The sequence below is a fragment of the Capsella rubella genome, unplaced genomic scaffold (assembly GCF_000375325.1).
Source record: "Capsella rubella cultivar Monte Gargano unplaced genomic scaffold, Caprub1_0 scaffold_2, whole genome shotgun sequence".
NCBI lineage: Eukaryota > Viridiplantae > Streptophyta > Magnoliopsida > Brassicales > Brassicaceae > Capsella > Capsella rubella.
Genome location: NW_006238922.1, coordinates 4,034,689 through 4,051,412, shown reverse-complemented (window position 1 = coordinate 4,051,412; position 16,724 = coordinate 4,034,689). Strand labels below are relative to the sequence as shown.

General features: G+C 36.9%; 4 protein-coding genes across 5 annotated transcripts in view; 3 read left to right on the top strand and 1 right to left on the bottom strand.

Moving 5' to 3' along the window:
* Positions 1–1,489, top strand: part of LOC17894269 (putative high mobility group B protein 11) — a 1,734-nt gene extending 245 nt beyond the window's left edge. Inside the window, exons 2-5 of the mRNA XM_006303041.2 lie at positions 23–185; positions 311–358; positions 475–656; positions 734–1,489. Coding sequence (XP_006303103.2) covers positions 23–185; positions 311–358; positions 475–656; positions 734–1,282 — 942 coding nt within the window. The 3' untranslated portion in view covers positions 1,283–1,489. The remainder of the gene's footprint in view (positions 1–22; positions 186–310; positions 359–474; positions 657–733) is intronic.
* Positions 1,490–2,594: 1,105 nt separating this feature from the next.
* On the top strand, positions 2,595–6,523 carry LOC17895311 (dentin sialophosphoprotein). 2 transcript variants are annotated; one of them, XM_023787329.1, is made up of 9 exons: positions 2,605–3,359; positions 3,439–3,636; positions 3,711–3,914; positions 4,267–4,920; positions 5,024–5,092; positions 5,180–5,341; positions 5,440–5,656; positions 5,737–6,069; positions 6,144–6,523. In XM_023787329.1, the coding sequence occupies exons 1-9, from the start codon at positions 2,670–2,672 to the stop codon at positions 6,263–6,265; spliced, it is 2,649 nt and encodes an 882-aa protein (XP_023643097.1). In that variant the 5' UTR covers positions 2,605–2,669; the 3' UTR covers positions 6,266–6,523. The 2 variants fall into 2 exon arrangements, with proteins under 2 accessions (XP_023643098.1, XP_023643097.1); XM_023787330.1 differs by lacking the exons at positions 5,737–6,069; positions 6,144–6,523 and having other exon boundaries at positions 2,595–3,359; positions 5,444–5,564.
* A 282-nt stretch (positions 6,524–6,805) lies between these two features.
* On the bottom strand, positions 6,806–8,625 carry LOC17896114. Its single transcript, XM_023787331.1, has 3 exons — positions 8,219–8,625; positions 7,778–8,084; positions 6,806–7,581 (listed from the first exon to the last, which is right to left on the bottom strand). The coding sequence occupies exons 1-3, from the start codon at positions 8,510–8,512 to the stop codon at positions 7,007–7,009; spliced, it is 1,176 nt and encodes a 391-aa protein (XP_023643099.1). The 5' UTR covers positions 8,513–8,625; the 3' UTR covers positions 6,806–7,006.
* A 7,054-nt stretch (positions 8,626–15,679) lies between these two features.
* Positions 15,680–16,649, top strand: LOC17896451 (ankyrin repeat domain-containing protein 2A). The gene is made up of 6 exons (XM_023787576.1): positions 15,680–15,684; positions 15,770–15,852; positions 16,028–16,104; positions 16,166–16,255; positions 16,329–16,436; positions 16,527–16,649. Exons 1-6 carry the CDS (start codon positions 15,680–15,682, stop codon positions 16,647–16,649), a joined length of 486 nt encoding a protein of 161 aa, XP_023643344.1.
* The last annotated feature ends 75 nt before the right edge of the window (positions 16,650–16,724 follow it).

Below are 16,724 nucleotides of genomic sequence, written 5' to 3'. Positions count from 1 at the left end.
CAATCCTATTTATTAATTCTAGGTGATTAAGGATCGTAGATGCAAGGAAGTGATGGATGCATTCCAGTTTAAGAAAACAGTTTCAAATGCAGCAAGTGTTCTAAGGAAACATTATCTTAAAATGCTGTTTGAGTTTGAGCATATGTATTACTTCAACGCTCCACTTGCTGAGTTTCCAAAGAGAGGTATGAAAATAACAAATCATGTTTTCTTAAAGCTGAGTTTCCAAAGAGAGGTATGAAAATAACAAATCATGTTTTCTTAAAGCTGTGTTTCTAATATAATATACTTTGATTGTCCTTTTTTACAGAGAAAGCATTGATGTGCCTTGTTGATAAATCATCAAACAAAGACATGGGTACTTAGCTATTCTATGTTTTTTTTTGGATATGTTACATGATTTTTTTGCATGTTTAGTCTCTCTTCTTTCATCTTATTTTGAGTGTTGAGATTTGTTTTCTGAAAATATTTTAGACATTGAAGAAGCGAAACCTGGTTTGGTGTTTAATGGGATCATCGATGGGAAATTCGAAAGCGGGTATCTTGTAACTGTGAAGATGGGCTCGGAAGAGTTCAAAGGAGTAGTTTTCCACATGCGTGATCAAGCGCCTCCTGAAACTCCAAGACGCAAGAAGAAGAGAGCTAAAACATCTCATGTAATACATTTTTATCATTTAAGTTTTATTTTTCTTGAATGAGATTTAATGGATTTTGGTTTATGATTGTTAAACAGGATTATGAAGAGAAAATTCTTGAGAAGAAGAAGAGGGTTAACATGGAAACCGTAGCTGTGACCAATGTTGCAAAAACTCTTGCCGCCACCAATGCAGCTGAAACTGTTGATGCGACTGTTAAAACGGAAACTATAGCTGAAATGGATGAAGCGGAGAATGTAGCTGCTACTGTTGAAACTGGAACTGTAGCTAAGATCCAAGCTGTAGAAACTGTAGTTGTCACCAATGCAGCGGTAACTGGAGCTGCGACTGATACAACAGAAACTGTAGCTGCGACTGATACAACAGAAACTGTAGCTGGGATGGAGGTAGTGGAAATTGTAGCTGGGACTGAATCAGTGGAAACTGTAGCTGCTACCGAGGCAATGGAATTTGTAGCTGGGATGGAGGCAGTTGAAACTGTAGCTGGGATGGAGGTAGTGGAAACTTTAGCTGGGACTGAGGCAGAGGAAATTGTAGCTGCTACCGAGGCAATGGAAACTGTAGTTGCCACCGATGCATCGGAAACTGTAGCTGGCATCGATGCAGCTGCAAGTACAAGTGAGTAATGATTCTGGATGGTTGTCTTCTTTGTTTGGTGTTATATTATATTTTCTTTTACGAGAACTTTTGGTTTCTTGGCTTTAGGCAACTATTTCATTCAAACTGTGTCTTTTCGTTTTTGTTTAAACTTTATTATTATTATAATTCTGCAATCTTAAATGCCATAAAGACATGAATATTTGGTTATATTTATTTAATTTTTTTTTATCATCCTTATTATGGTTTTTCTTTTGTCGTTTGTAATGTTATTTTTTATTTAGTACTAGATTTTAACACGCGGTACACCGCGGGATAAACATTTTTTTGTAATTCATGTTATTTAATAATTATCAAGATTGCATAATATCAAACTTTACTAAATCAATTTAATTATACATGTTTTATATCGATGTTGTTAAAAAAAAGAAGTAAAATGACCCGTATTGGACTGTGAGATGAATAATATTATAATTTTTTTAATAATATCAACTTAAACTCGGTACTTCTTACAACCCGTCCCATCATATAATATGTTGGAAGCATATTACAACATTTTCCCGTGTTATACCCTCTCATGTCATATAATCGCCAAAAAAATGAATCCATATTTAAAAAAATATGTTGAACAAATTATTTTGGAAAAAATATGTCATAAAATTATTTTGGGTTGAACAAATTCAACATGTTGATAAAAACATAACCAATTATCAACAATTTTATAGGTAATCGATTATCATTTTTGTTTAAACGGTTAACCAAAGTAAAAACAAAAACCTTTTATACTTTTTATGATATTTCTTTAGGTTGAGCCGACTTCTTCTTCTTCTTCTCCATTGTTTCTTCTATTCTCTTCTTCTTCATCAATTCTTTTATTTATCTTCTTCCACTTTGCTTTTTCTTCATCAACTTTTTCTAAATCTAAATAACCGTAATATCCAAACCGAATGACCCGAACTAACCGAAGTCACATGCCATATTTTACGAACACACATACAATCGTTTTGGTCACCATTACGTTTTTAAACGTTTTAGACGGATGCCACGTCATCGATTGAAGGTTTATATTGCGGGTGACTTTCGATTTCATGGTATTGACTTGCATAGCTCGGATATGAAGTATTAACTTACAAACAAAAAAAAAAAAAAAGTATTAACTTACAAAACTTTTTTACTTTGGAGAGTTTTTTGTTTTTCTTTTTTGTTTTTTTTTTTTGTTTTTGCTGAAAACCCTATATTTATTAACAAATCATTGAAATGAATTAATTCAGAAACGGTACAAGATTCAAGTGCGCATGGTAAGCTATCCTGCGCACCCACCCAGCCTTCTAGGCTGGAACGGAACTTAAAAAACAACCGACTAAAACCGAAGCTTTTCAAATCCATCCGTTAAAAACTAAAGTTTTCCCGATCTAAATGAACGGCCTCGATTTCTTCTTCTCCCCTTCGCCAACCGTCGATGCATCCACCACCGGAAACAACGGCGAAGATGATGATTGGGGAGATTTCGTCGACTCTTCCGATGTAGATCGAAACGGCGCCGATCCGTCGTCTCCTAATCGGATCGAGTCGGAGAAGAAGAATCAGGCGCATTGGGTTACTTCTCGTGGTCCGGTACCACTCTCTGTGTTCGGAGAGGAGGAAGAAGGTGATGAATCAGGTGCGCCAGTTCCATCGTTTGGTTTCTCATTCGATTCGTTTTCGAGTAAACATAATAATGGCAATGGATCTGTGAACATAGTTAAGGATTCGAATACGGATCATAGTGTTGGGATTAGTGGTTTGATCGCAAATTTGTATAGAGAGAATGGTCATAGTGATTTGGATTTGCTAGAGAAGAAACCTGGGAATGATTCGTATAGGAGTTCAGGTGGTTTGGATGTAGATCTCTCGAATTCGAATCGTAAAGTCGAGAACTCAGCTGGTAGCTTGGAGACTATGAACTGGAATCCATTGAATTTTGGTACAGAGAGGTCTGAAAGGACGAGTAATGCGGTGAATTCGAGTGCTGCTGAGGTCACATTGGATCAAAATCATTCAGATTTGGATAAAAATGAAGATGATGTTGATGGTTGGGATTTTCAATCCGCAGACGGAGGCTATAAGGTAATCATATGCGTTTTTGTTATCTTTCTCGACTAATTGAAGCGAGCAAATGCCTAAATGTGGATCTGTTGTGGTTCAGGATACTAAAGATTTGAGTTCAGGCGTTTGGAGTTCACCTACAACAAATGGAACAGGTGCAAGTTTTGATATTGGTAAAGTAGATGCAGTTAAGTCAGTTTCTGAAGGGGTTAATGGAGTTGATGACCCATGGGGAAATGGCGGATGGGAGTTTAAGGTTGCTGACGTGGAACAGCCAAAGCACGATTTAACAAACAAGGTAACAGCCGTATTCTATAATAACAATTCTTGCATTGGAAGATGGTACAAGCTTTACTTGCCATGTGTTTTTAGGAATCTAACGGCTGGGGGCTCGGATTTGGTTTTGAACCTGTTTCTAAAATTGAAACAAGTACCTCTTTTCAATCAAACGTTGAGAAAGAGCCGCAAAAGACGGAAAATGGCTCGATTTCCTTTCCAAATAATGGAGATGAGGATTTTGGTGGAACTTCTTGGGCTTTTCAGCAGCCATCATTGGAAACTGGGAAGGAGAAAGAGGTAATGTCTTTTACAATCTGCATTATAATTGATTCATTCAGCAAAATATTGGGCTTTTCTCTATTGGTTTTGAAATTAATAGTTTTCACTTTTGATGGTATCATGACTCTGAGATTGGTTAATCTGACATATCGATAATACTAAACGTACCTTGTTTGACATGCTATTCATCTCTAACTTTGCTTAACCTGCGATTGGTATCTTTATTACATCTTTTGAACATTAAATAGGTACAAACATTCACAACTGCTGCTAAGATTTGCCTTTGTTTATATATCTTTTAGAGTATACATTGTTTAGTTTAATGGAGTTGCCTTTTCTTCTTCTTGATTTTGTACTTACCTGTACTCAGGAAAAGGAAGTGCAGATTAATAAGCCCAAGGGAGTCTTGCCACTGTCCTTTTTCGAGGATGAGAAATTGGAAACCCCTGATACTTTGGTTCATCAGGATAATTTTGTTTTATCCAGCGATTTTTCTGTGAGAGAGAAAAAGGCTCCGAGTCCAACTGTGTCCATCAGTGACCTAATATCAAGTTTATACAGCCAGGTGGAGGAAAAGAATGCTGTTAATCATTCAGAAAAGTCCGCTAGTGATTCCAACGTAGTAAATGGTGAAGATGATTCATGGGAGTTTCAGGTCCCCAAAACGCCCATAACAGAAGGTGCTGATGATTTTGACAGTACTTGGGAGTTTCAAGGCCCTTCACCAGCCATGGAAAACTCTGATGTTACAGAAGGTGTCGATGACGATGATTCATGGGAGTTTCAAGGTCCAGCAGAACCTGTGAAAGATGCCATGCCGAGGATAGGAGATAATGGCTCATGGGAATATAAACATAGTTATGTAGAAAATGAAGTTGGGAGTCAATCCTCTGTTCCAAATGGTTTTGGAGAATTGGATAAAAAATCAGTATGTCAGATAGATCGTAAAAATTACCAAGATCTCTTTTATAAATTGAAGATTGAGCTATACTACATTGCTCTGAACCATCTCGAGAAACTAAAGGTCAGCAGACTTTTTGTGTCTGTAACTTTCTCTGCATAAAACTTTCGTTGTACATCCTATCTTTTAATTTTCGTTACATAATTGGAACTTTTGGATATTGAAGGAAGCTCGTGACTCGGCTGTTGATTCTGATGAAGTCCTTGAAGTTCAAAAACGCGACAGTGAAATCGAGGTAGGTATATTCGTTGTTTTCATACATTTTCTTAGGTGAATCATGGGAATGCTGCAGAGAGTATTAATTCTTGTGCTTTCCTTCTAGGATCTGCAAAACTGGCTGAACAATGATGTTTTGATCAGTGAAGTCAACCGAGAAAGTCTACAACCAAGATCCTCTGGCATTTCTGAACTTCTTAAAGCTCTGCAGGAGCCAAAGTTTCAACCACTTGATTCAGAAGATCTCCTGACAGAGAGATTGTTATCAGTTGAGTTCTGTTCGGAACTTGGTTACCTTTATATTGAGATGAATGCTTGGTAGTATGAAATATTAACACGGAAAAAATAACTAACATCTTTTCATAGGCAGAGAGGGACTGGAAATCAACGATAGAACTTCTCAAACATGCCACGCTGACCCTGAAGATCATAAACTTGGGTTCACCTGAGCAACAGTCGAAATACTCTTCAACGTGGTTTCGAATTGCTTCGACCTGCGCTAGAGAACTGCATCATGCTACATCCATTTGGAAGCAGGCGATTAAAAATGATGTTCAAGAAGAAATTCTCTCTAAACCTCAAGGTACCAAACCATTAGCACTTCAACCTTCTTGCATCGTGAGCATGACATTAATATTGACGTATTCGTATTGTGTAAATCAGGGAAGAGTTATGCTCTCTCAGTTGGAGAAATTTACAGAGTAGTGAAAATCCTGAGAGCCTCAACAAGATTATATAAACCATGGATTCTATTACATCCCACGTCATCCAATGTGTTTGCTGTTCTGGACGAGTGTGTGAAGTTGTGGTTGAGTTCTGGACTAGTAGAGGCTCTGGTAAATAAGTTCATCTATCAAGGACTTGACCATGATGATTCTGCCGGTCAACTTCTAAAATCAATTAAGAATATAGACGAAGTTGACGCTTTCACGCTTCACACCTCAGCCACATTACCCACATGCCACATCTCTGGCCTAAATACCGACATTGTACCAGGTACGCTTATACTAGCAACTGCTGTTAGAAAGATCATCTCTGAATGCTTATTCCACTCGGGATCTGTGAAACAGGAATCAAGACAGTTGAGTGGAACGGAGAGCATTACTTGCTACCGTTTGCGAATGTTTGGGCCAACCTGATAAGCCGTGATCCACCGAGCCTTCCTGGCCTCCATTTTCCTACTGTCTCTTAGAAGAAACCTATACTACACTCATGAACTCACGCAACAAGCCATTCTTACCACAACCATTTTCAACCGAAAGCTATATCCTTCCATACACCTATACTTATTTGTCTATAATGTTTGATTTGTTATGGGTTGTGTTATTGTAATTTATTTCGAATGGGTTTGGGTCTCACTAGTTGAGCACATTCCCAGTTTTTACAGAGGATATATTTTTGTATCGGAAGAAGCAATAAGCCAATATAATCAGTTCATATATTTTTACAATGTCGCCAATGGTATTCAGAGGATGCAGAGATTTACGATGAGTTAAAACAAAGATGGAAGCTTGAAGTGGTATCTAAATCAAACACTTTCGGCTTTGTCCATGTTTAAACTAAAATGGAATCAAGATTGTTGTTGTGCAGCACCTAACTCCTGAATCATCAATCATGTTTCGCCGTGACAGGGGCATAAGCTGATTACAGGAAAGTATCAGAGCTATGATTCAGGCTTTTGAAATACGTTAGATATAAAGTCGTCGGCGCGCTAAATCAGACTCCTTCACTATAGTCAACTTCATCATCTGATTCAAGGTAAGATCAAGACTACAAGTTGGATAATAATGTGGGAAATTCACAAAATGCTTAGGTCCTAAATTATACATAAGTTTTACAGAACCATAGATTATCTTCAGTCATCTACTCATATTATTTAGTTGAACATAATTATATAAACACTCAAGTCCACTCCTTAGCTTCTTTTTCTTATCTATGGAGCTGCGAAGTCCCTTTGCTTCTCCTTAGCCACCTTTCCTGTCGTCTCCAGCATTTTATTCTGCAATTTCGCCATTTCACCAGAAACTTCTTGAAGCCTCATTGCAAACTCAGAGGTCTCCGCCTCGCAAAACTTCATCTGTTTCTCTACTTCACTGAGACTATGTGCTCTATCACGAAGTGACTTAAGTTGCTTGTACGAATCCGTAAAGGCAGTCAAGGTATCAACATATTTCAAAGAAACATTCTTGAAATGAAGCTTTTCTGAGTTATATTGCTCCATGAGGTCCATCAAGGAAGAGCTACCTGAAAACGAGGCTCCGGTTTCACCAGATATAGTAGATTGATGTTTATGGTCAGGTTTGGTTTTGCCATTCGAAACTGAACCACCAGTGTTCTGAGATACACCAGTTATCTCCTCCGATGCATAACTCGCTTTACTGTTACATTTCAAAAGATCACTACACAAAGTCTCCACTTGAGGTTCAAGGTGTTTAGGGGCAAGTGAAGGAAGTATTTGCTCTTCCGCATCTTCATATAATGTAATCAAATCAAATGAAGGGACATTGCCTATAAAAAAACGTATTAGCTCAAAAATGAAAAGGCAATGCCTAGTATCTAAGGTGAAGAACACCGAATAATGCACACAAACGCAAGGTATCTCGTTAGCGGGAAATAGTCCAGCCTAACTAACCAATATCGCGAAAGCCATCCCTAAAGAAGTAACAGCCAAAACGTACACACAAGTAAACAAACAGAGAAATACCTTGGTTTCTGCCATCTACAGAAACAATTCCACCATTGGAGACCAATTTACGATTGTTGAAACCTGCGAAAACCGGATTCGATTCTTTTCCGACAGTGATTGCATTCATTGGAAGAGTATCTTTCACAGGCTGAGCAATTCTACCAACAACTCTGTTTCCAAGAGTAGACTCATTAGATAAACTTGGATTCAAATCTGATTCAACCACCACTCCAAGTCTACTCCTCTTTACATTCCCTAGTTGTTCAGATTTAGGTAGAGTTTGAACATCATCCTCTAACTTAAAGAATCCACAAGCCCCAAAATTCTAACAAAAACATCAGACAAGACAAGACAACTTCAAAATCAGATTCAGAAGTATGTAATGGATATGAGTTCCGTTGTTATAAGACAGCAAACAAAGTAAGAACGTTGAGCGTTTGGTCCATCTATGACTGTTACCTTTCTACAAGGTCTAGAGCCACAAGGGCAAGTGGGATGAACAGAGATTGACTCTGGTTTGATGATACTCTCTTGATCACACCATTTGAAATATCCACAGCTTGGGCATTTGTAGAATCTCCTGTTTGGGTTTTCCTCTGTTTTAGAAGTGAAAACGTTGCAAACTCCGCCGTTACAGGGGCAGTGAATGACCGGCGGAGACACGGCGGCGGTGGGAACTGTGGTGGTTTTGAGAGGACAGTTTTTGGCCCAGTGGCCAGGCTGATGACAATGGAAGCAATCGCCAGTTTGCATGACTGATCGGAGGAAGTAATCGTCGTCGTGCTTCTTCCACTTGTTCTCTCGGATTCTATAGAAGTCGCGTTTAGTAGACAAGACAGGTGAATAGTGTTGTGTCTCGATTTGTGAGCTCAATTTTTCTACTCATACTATTCATCAATTATATATAAACGGAAAGAATTTTCAAAAAATTGTCGGAAAAAAAACCGAAAAATACGCCATCTATTTTTTATTTGGATGTTTACTAGGGTGACGGTATCATATAACGGAGTTAGATTTTAATTTGACGTGTTTAACTGATATATATAACTTGGTTACAAGCATGTACGAAAGAATTGTTGTGGCCTGGTGGTGACATGCTTCCTTTTGTACTCACGGGTTCAGTGTTCGATTCTCTGCCAAACCCTTTTTTTTTTTTTCTTCTTCTTCTCCGTTGTCACCGTTGTCACCACTGAACAGATCAGAACTTCTCTCTAATGGTTTTCTTTTCCTGTATACCAGAAAAAACATTTCTATTAACTTTTGTGGTGCCAATCTTCATGCGGATTCGTTTAATTTGTCTAGTTCGAAACCTAAGCCACAGATCTCAATTCCTATCTTTCGAGAAGGTTGATTTTAAATTTTTTTGTCGTAGATCTAGATCGGCATATCTCACTCTCACGATTATGAGAACGCCTTGGCTAGAAAAAACTTCTGTCAACTTTTTAAAAAATCGATCTATGATCTGTAAGAAAAAAAAAAAAAAAGGGTTTGGCAGGGAATCGAACTCTGAACCCGTGAGTACAAAAGGAAGCATGTCACCACCAGGCCACAACAATTCTTTCATACATGTTTGTAACCAAGACATATATATCAGTTCAACACGTCGAATTAAAATCTAACTCCGTTATATGATATCGTCACCCTAGTAAACGGCTGTTAACTGTAAGGTAGGAATCTACTAACGAGTATATAAACGAATATTTTTTAAAACAACGTTAAATAAACGAGGTATATTTGTTCCAATAAAAAAAAACGAGGTATTAAACATCCAAATAAAAAATAGATGGCGTATTTTTCGGCTTTTTCCCAAAAATTGTCAGCTATTCTATTATTATTATTTTTTTCAAGGGTTTTGTGCAAAAAAACTATTAAGTAATATTTTTTTGCAAGAAAACCTTTCATATCAAATAAATGCAGGTCAATACCATAATCTCAAAAGTCACCCGCAATATAACCTTTTTCTGTATCGATGACGTGGCAGTTTAAACACCTTGCTGTTTTGAAGACAAAAAGATAACAACACATTGATTTTTTTTAATAAAAAGATTTTACAAAACTGTTTGTCTTCTTCGTTTGCATCTCTGCAACAATAAAGAAAATATGAAAAACATATATCAAAATCGAATCCCTTAATCCAATTTTATCATTTTCCCGAATCGAGTCTCCAAGACAAAGCTACAAAAGAAAAATTAAAAACAAAAACTTAGAAAGAAAAACTGGATTTATGGATCTAACATGTTTGCTCTCAAGGGTTTTGTTTATTTGTTTGATCTTAGATTTTTGTATCTCGTCATTTTGGAAGCTTACCCAACAGTGAAATCAAAACTATTTCTGGGTTTTATCTCTTATAAATCTCGCTTGAGTGATCTTTACAGTCCACCTTCGATTCCAGCTGTTTTTGAAAATCTATGGTTGGTGGTTCAGATTTGTTTCTTATTGTTTTTTCATCTGGTGGAGAAAAATGCTCCTTGTGTTTGGAACATTCGAGACAATAATTTTTGTATTTAGAACACACGAGAGACAATAATATTGTATTTGAATGAGCAGCAAGTTCTATGATTTCTTTTGGTTGCAGAGATGCAAACGAAGAAGACAAATTTTTTTTTTACTTTTTATTATAATTTTTTTTTAACGTTTTGTCATTTTTTTGTCTTCAAAACAGCAAGGTGTTTAAACTGTCACGTCATCGATACAGAGAAGGGTTATATTGTGGGTGACTTTTGAGATTATAGTATTGACCTGCATTTATTTGATGTGGTGAGTAGTCTTGCAAAAAAATATTACTTAAATGGTTTTTTGCACAAAACCCTTTTTTCAACTTGAATTTTTATTATCCGATTACAAAAAAAAGTCCAAAAAGGGACACTTAAGCCGACGGACAACTGAAGTCTCCGGAGACATTGCCAGAGGAACAAACAAATTTCCCGGAATCTAAACCCTATCAAAGAGGACCAAAAGAACTGAACGAGAAATACAAAGCAAATAATGTCAAACACAATCGAAAGAGGACAACTCCTTAATCTAGGAGCAGAAGAAACTAGCTACAAACCCTAAAGAGGCAAGAAATAACTAAGAGAACAAAGCAACCTCTCCTTCTGAACACATGTGAATGCGATTTATCATGGATGCTCACGGCCAAACCAGAAATAACATCTACCACCTCCTATCATAAAGAGAGCCAATCTCTCAAGAAACCAAGGATCTCAGAACCCGACAAGCAAAGAGCGCTCATAGACACACATAGAACCTCGAACACACTTCCGGATGCGACGATGACGACAAGAGCGTCCTTTAACGTATAGCTAGAAACCTTCATAAGAGATCAGATCTAAACAGAACCTGAAAGCAGAGACAAGGAGCGAGGCAAAGCTTCTCAACAACACATCCAATCTATGGACCGAGAGCTACGAAGGTTTGAGACAGCAAACACACACCGCGAACACCAAGGAGAAGAAGGCTTTGGACACTAGAAGACAGCTAATACCAAACATTGAACACGAAGCTTCTGCTTAGAAAGGAAGCTATCCAAAAAGAAGACAATGGTTGAATCGAGTAGGCAAAGAGAGCAGGGAAAGGCACAAAATGGGCGTATAGAAACACAATCCACAACCAGGCCACACAACGTCATATAAACGACGAAAGGCACAAGAACATCTACAAACCAAGGGGCAAGATCAAGCAAAGAAGAGACTTTATTCTTCCAGTTATACCATAGATCTAACAGATCCGGAATTATAATCAACCTCTCTGAAACCAAAAGTCCCAAAAGCTCTTACCGTCTGGACCGCTCTCACAGCCCCAAACCCAAGACTTGAATCAAACCAAGAGACTTCCCAATTGAAGGCCAAACAGGAATGCAAACGCCACTAACCATCTAACCAAACCTGAGTGGTTAAAGCTCCATCAACGGCCGAGTTCCACCACCACAAATATACATGTCGGATTTGGTTGTTGCAAATTAAAATTCCACTAAAAATCCTTGAAAATCGCTAGGAAATCCCTGAAAATCTCTCAGAATTTTTGTCTATATAAATTCAATTGAGATTCATTTGTTTGGCAAACGAAAATAGATACAATACCAACAAAAATGTCTTATTCAGATCCTTATGGTTATTTTTGTTGATGGATGGATAAACTTAGATACAATAAAGAGAGGGGCAAACTCTCAGAAGAGTTCAAAGAAGGTCTTAGGCAATTCTCATTATTTGCATCAAACCAGAGCATATCAATAAGAAACATGTACTATGTCATGTCATTGTCCAAATTGTCAGAATTAAAAAAAATCTTGAGGTACCATTAGTAAGGAAGCACTTGTTTAAGAATGGATTTCTGCTGGATTATATGATATGGCTTTCGCATGGAGAAAGTGAATCAATGGTAGATTATGGTAGTACTAGTCACCATTATATTTTGGATAGTGTAGAGGAACCATCAACGGAAGTAGAATAAGGTACATTTCAGATGGAGAACGATGCATTTAGGGAAAATGCCCCCTCATTAAGTTGGGATGGAGATATAATAGAGCAACAGAATTCAGAAGCCTAGAGATTCTTTGATATATAAGATGCGGAAAATATGTCACTTTACGATGGTTGTAAGAATGGTCATTCACCGATATCAGCCGCAACTAGGTTGTTGGGAATAAACACGGCTTGAAATTTATCAAAGGGTTGTGTAGATGCAATTACAGATTTTATGAAAGAAATTTTGCCGAAGAATGATCTTTCATCAGCTCTGTACTATGATGTGCAGAAACTTGTAGCTGGACTTGGGTTGCCATATCAAGTAATAGATGTGTGTAGTGATAATTGTATCATTTATTGGAGAGAAGATGCAGGTCGCACTACATGTCGGGTTTATCGTAAACCTTGGTATCAAGACAAAAGTGGAAAAGTTCATATACCATATAAGAGAATGTGGTATCTACCGTTGGCATAGAGGTTGAAAAGATTGTATCAGTCAGAGCGTACAACAGGATCATTGAGATGGCATGCAGAACATACATTAGACTGCGTAAATCCGCACCCATCGGATGCAGAAACATGGAAAAAATTTCAATCAGTCTATTCTGGCTTTGCGTATGAGCCAAGGAACGTTTTTCTTGGTTTGTCCACATATGGTTTTAATCATTTTGGGAAACATGGGAGGCAATATTCATTATGGCTAGTTATTGTGACACCTTATAATTTTCCGCCATCTTTGTGTATGAAACGAGTTTCTTTTCCTTACCATTCTTGTTCCTTGTCCTGACCATCCGAATAATGCACTTGATATTTTTTTGCAGCCATTGATTTATGAGTTAAAAATGTTATCAGAACATGGTGTGGAAGCGTTCGATGTTTCTGTGAACCAAAATTTCAACATGCGAGCGGTGCTTATGTAGACTATCAGTGATTTCCCAGGCTATGGTGTGTTATCTATTTTCAAGATAACACTGATGCATTTCATCTAAAACACAGACGTAAAACATGTTGGTTTGATTGTCACAGACGATGGCTCCTTGAAGATCATCCTTATCGTAGTAGCACCACATTATTTAGAAAGATCAGGCAAGTCTTTGATAGTCCACCTCCTGAGTATTCAGGTGAGGAAATTTTGACTCAGTTAAGAGATTTTGGTGTTGAGAAGACAGCGGTTTGCGGTGGTAATGGGCATGATACCGTTGATGGATATGGCAATCATCACCACTGTCACAAGGCTTAATCTTCTATGCATTACCATATTGGAAAGACCTTTTGCTAAGCACAATCTTGATATCGTGCACACCAAGAATAACTTTTTCAATAATCTCATGAGCACCGTACTGAATGTTGAAGGAAAGACAAAAGAAAATTTGAAGTCTAGATTTGAAGTCCATAATGTTTATTAAAACGTGGAAATAAATTATATCTGCTGAGGTTTTCAAAAAATATTATCATAAATAATTATTGGCAACTATTTTAAAATTTTTTATACTTTTGTAAAATGTATAAAACTAAAACACGTTTTATACACAATATCGCTATTTCTGACGGAATTCCTAGGGGATCAATAAGTCCTTGGAAATTTGTCAGTATTTTTTTTATGGCTGCCAAATGGTTCATGAATATGGTCAGATTTATAAAAAAATCCTAAATTCCTCAAAAAATCCTCAAAAATTTCTATTGGATTCCCCGAGGAGCTATGGTTGTCCACGAAAATCTGTCGAAAATTTCTGATTTAGATTTTTATTTGGATTTACATGTGTTTTCTAATACATATAACGCGGATTCAAATGGATTTGAAATTCATTACTATTGTATTTTTGGTGATTGTGGTAGATTTTATAATTTTTAAAATTATTAAAAATAAAATAAAAACTACCCATAACTCTCCACTCCACCGGTTTCAGTTGTTACGAAGCCGAAGAAATTAGGGATTTGATATTAGATGTAAGATCAATGAAGATAATATTAGTTTTGCGGACATGGCTTTGCTCTCCGTGGTTATTAGTAATCTTACAAAAGCGTCAACGCCAAAGTAGAAGAAGAGGGTTGGAGGGAGATATAGCTCAGATCAAAAAAATGGGAAGGTTCCTTTGTTGTAGTTTGGTTGAGAAAACTGAGGATTGCTGATTTGAGAAGCGAACCGATTCAGATTCATCATTTTGATTGAACACTATTGAGCAAAGGTTCGTTTAACCCGAATTATATCTATTTGAGAGAGAGACGACTGGGATAGAGAGGAAAATGAAAAAAAAAAAACAAAAAAGGAGAAGAACAAAATATTCTAGAAAAAGGTTGGATTGTGTTTGTTCATGTGTTAGAAGAAAAATACGTAGAAATCTAATATAAAATAAAATCGGGTGAATAAAAACTCTTTTAGATGGAATTTTGAATACACCAAACAAATATATAATTCAATAAGAGTATATTTTAATGTACAATTGATTAACACCTGATTTTAAAATAGATCAAATTCCTTTAAAATACATTATTCAATAACATACTCTAAGATCATTAATTTCAGTTTTGATTTTCATATTTATTTTAAATATAAAGACATGAATAACGGGTCAAAAAACAGCTTAATCGTTCATTTTTTTATAATTATTTTCGCTAAATTATGGGACAAGATATTTAGGTAACGTGATGGCGTTATAAAATCTGGATAGCTAATTTATATTTCAACTTTTAATCTATATTAAAAAAGTATTGCATCCTGTGCTGTAGCAGGAAATATCAGCTTTGGGCGTAATGAACCGGCCGTCGGATAAGAGTAGGTCCACAGACTGAGAGAGGACGTGAGGTCCATGGGCCAAGAGAGGACGTGGAGTCCACTGAAAATGTGACGGTTGGGGATTTACAAAAGTAAAATAAAATATTATACTAAATTATCCGTGTTGTAGCCAGGTTATGTCTATTGACTAAACATAATTGCATGTGTTGTAGCACGGATACTATCTAGTTATTTATTATGTGTGTCTTAAATTTTAGTAAATTATTTCTAAATTTGTTTTAATTATATATTATTTCCATTTGTAGCAAGATTTTAATTGGGAAAGTGGTGATTCTCGTAAAGTGAGAAGAGCTTTTGTCACATTCACCACAATCACATGCATGGAAGCAAAAGTGGAAGGAAGGCAAAAAAATGCCGAAGTTTCTAAACCCCAAAGTTTCTAAACCCCAAAGTTTGGCAAGGGTTTATCCGCTATTGGAGTATGGATACGCAATCTATTTTGTCACAAGCATCAAAAATCCTGTGCGAACATGGTGGAAAGGTTATAGCAACCCACAATGGAGGTTCCATATCCTTTAAAAAGCATGAGAGAAAAATGGTAAATTTTAAATTAATTACTCTAATTTTTTTCAAATTTTATACGTTTAGATTTGATATATTATTTACTTTAAAAAGTTGGTATCTATACTAGATGAGATAAATGCTACTGGTCCTAATGCTATAATGAAGTAAGTGTTGTATTGTATCATTCATTAGTAACTTTTAGGTTTTAATTTTGTGTATGGTTTAAGAAACTTGAACTCTGGTAATTAGGTTTTGGGATGATGAAGACGTGTGCAAAAAGCTAAGTCAACCAATGGTCATTGCTGATCATGAAACTCCATCCCCGTCTGATGGTAAGGAAGATGACGAAGTCTCTCGGGGAAGGAACGCGTTGCAGATAGTATAGATCGGTATGTCAATCTATCTGACCTTACATGTGGTTTATAGCAACCTTAAACGCGGGTTTTGAACCTTAACTTATCCTGGTTCTGTTTGTTTTCTATATGATATGTGTTAGAGTTGTAATAGATAAAGAAAGTGTGTTCAAAAGGCTTGATGAGGTAATGGGTATTGTTCATAAGACTGCTACTTCTGGTGATGTGAAAGTAGTAAACTGATTCCTACTCTGTTAATGTCTCTACTCTGTTTATAAACTCACTTTGTAAGGGTCTGAAAACTGCGTTGGCTACTGCGAATAAAGATGACGAAGACTCCGAGGGAAGGACAGCTCTGCATTTGGCTTGCTCGCGTGGTGAGGTATGTCAATCTATCTGCCGTTACATGTGGTATAATCTTGGGTTTGGATACAACTTACACTAATTGTTTCTAGGTGAAATGTGCTAAAGTTCTTCTGAAGGCTGGAGAAAATCTCAATGCGGTTGACAAAAACAAGAGCACACCATTGCACTATGCTGCTAACTGTGGGAGAAAAGGGTGTGTAAGCTTTCTCCTAAAGAAGGTGCTACAATGTAAGTTTGCAACAACCAAAAAAACTCTGTTTCAAACAACTCTGTTCTATATGACTCAGGTGTTTGATGTGGCTAGTTTCGTGTGTAGCTCTCTGCAAAACATGGATGGCAAAACTCCCATTTATTTGGCTAAGCTTAACTATCATCTCAACGTTGTGAACTTGCTTGAGAAGGACGCTTGACTTTGCCTTTGAGAGCTTTGAGATGCGCATATAGGGTTTAATGATCTGATAAAAGTGGCTGTAAGAAAACAAAAG

Coding starts and splice junctions, on each gene's coding strand:
- LOC17896114 (XM_023787331.1), bottom strand. CDS start 8,512: ATGCAAACTGGCGATTGCTTCCATTGTCATCAGCCTGGCCACTGGGCC. Junction 8,085..8,218: donor GCTCTAGACCTTGTAGAAAG/GTAACAGTCATA, acceptor TGTTTTTGTTAG/AATTTTGGGGCTTGTGGATT. Junction 7,582..7,777: donor TGTAGATGGCAGAAACCAAG/GTATTTCTCTGT, acceptor GTTTTTTTATAG/GCAATGTCCCTTCATTTGAT.
- LOC17896451 (XM_023787576.1), top strand. Junction 15,853..16,027: donor AACTCCATCCCCGTCTGATG/GTAAGGAAGATG, acceptor GAGTTGTAATAG/ATAAAGAAAGTGTGTTCAAA. Junction 16,105..16,165: donor CTACTTCTGGTGATGTGAAA/GTAGTAAACTGA, acceptor TCACTTTGTAAG/GGTCTGAAAACTGCGTTGGC.
- LOC17895311 (XM_023787329.1), top strand. CDS start 2,670: ATGAACGGCCTCGATTTCTTCTTCTCCCCTTCGCCAACCGTCGATGCA. Junction 3,637..3,710: donor AGCACGATTTAACAAACAAG/GTAACAGCCGTA, acceptor ATGTGTTTTTAG/GAATCTAACGGCTGGGGGCT. Junction 4,921..5,023: donor ACCATCTCGAGAAACTAAAG/GTCAGCAGACTT, acceptor TGGATATTGAAG/GAAGCTCGTGACTCGGCTGT.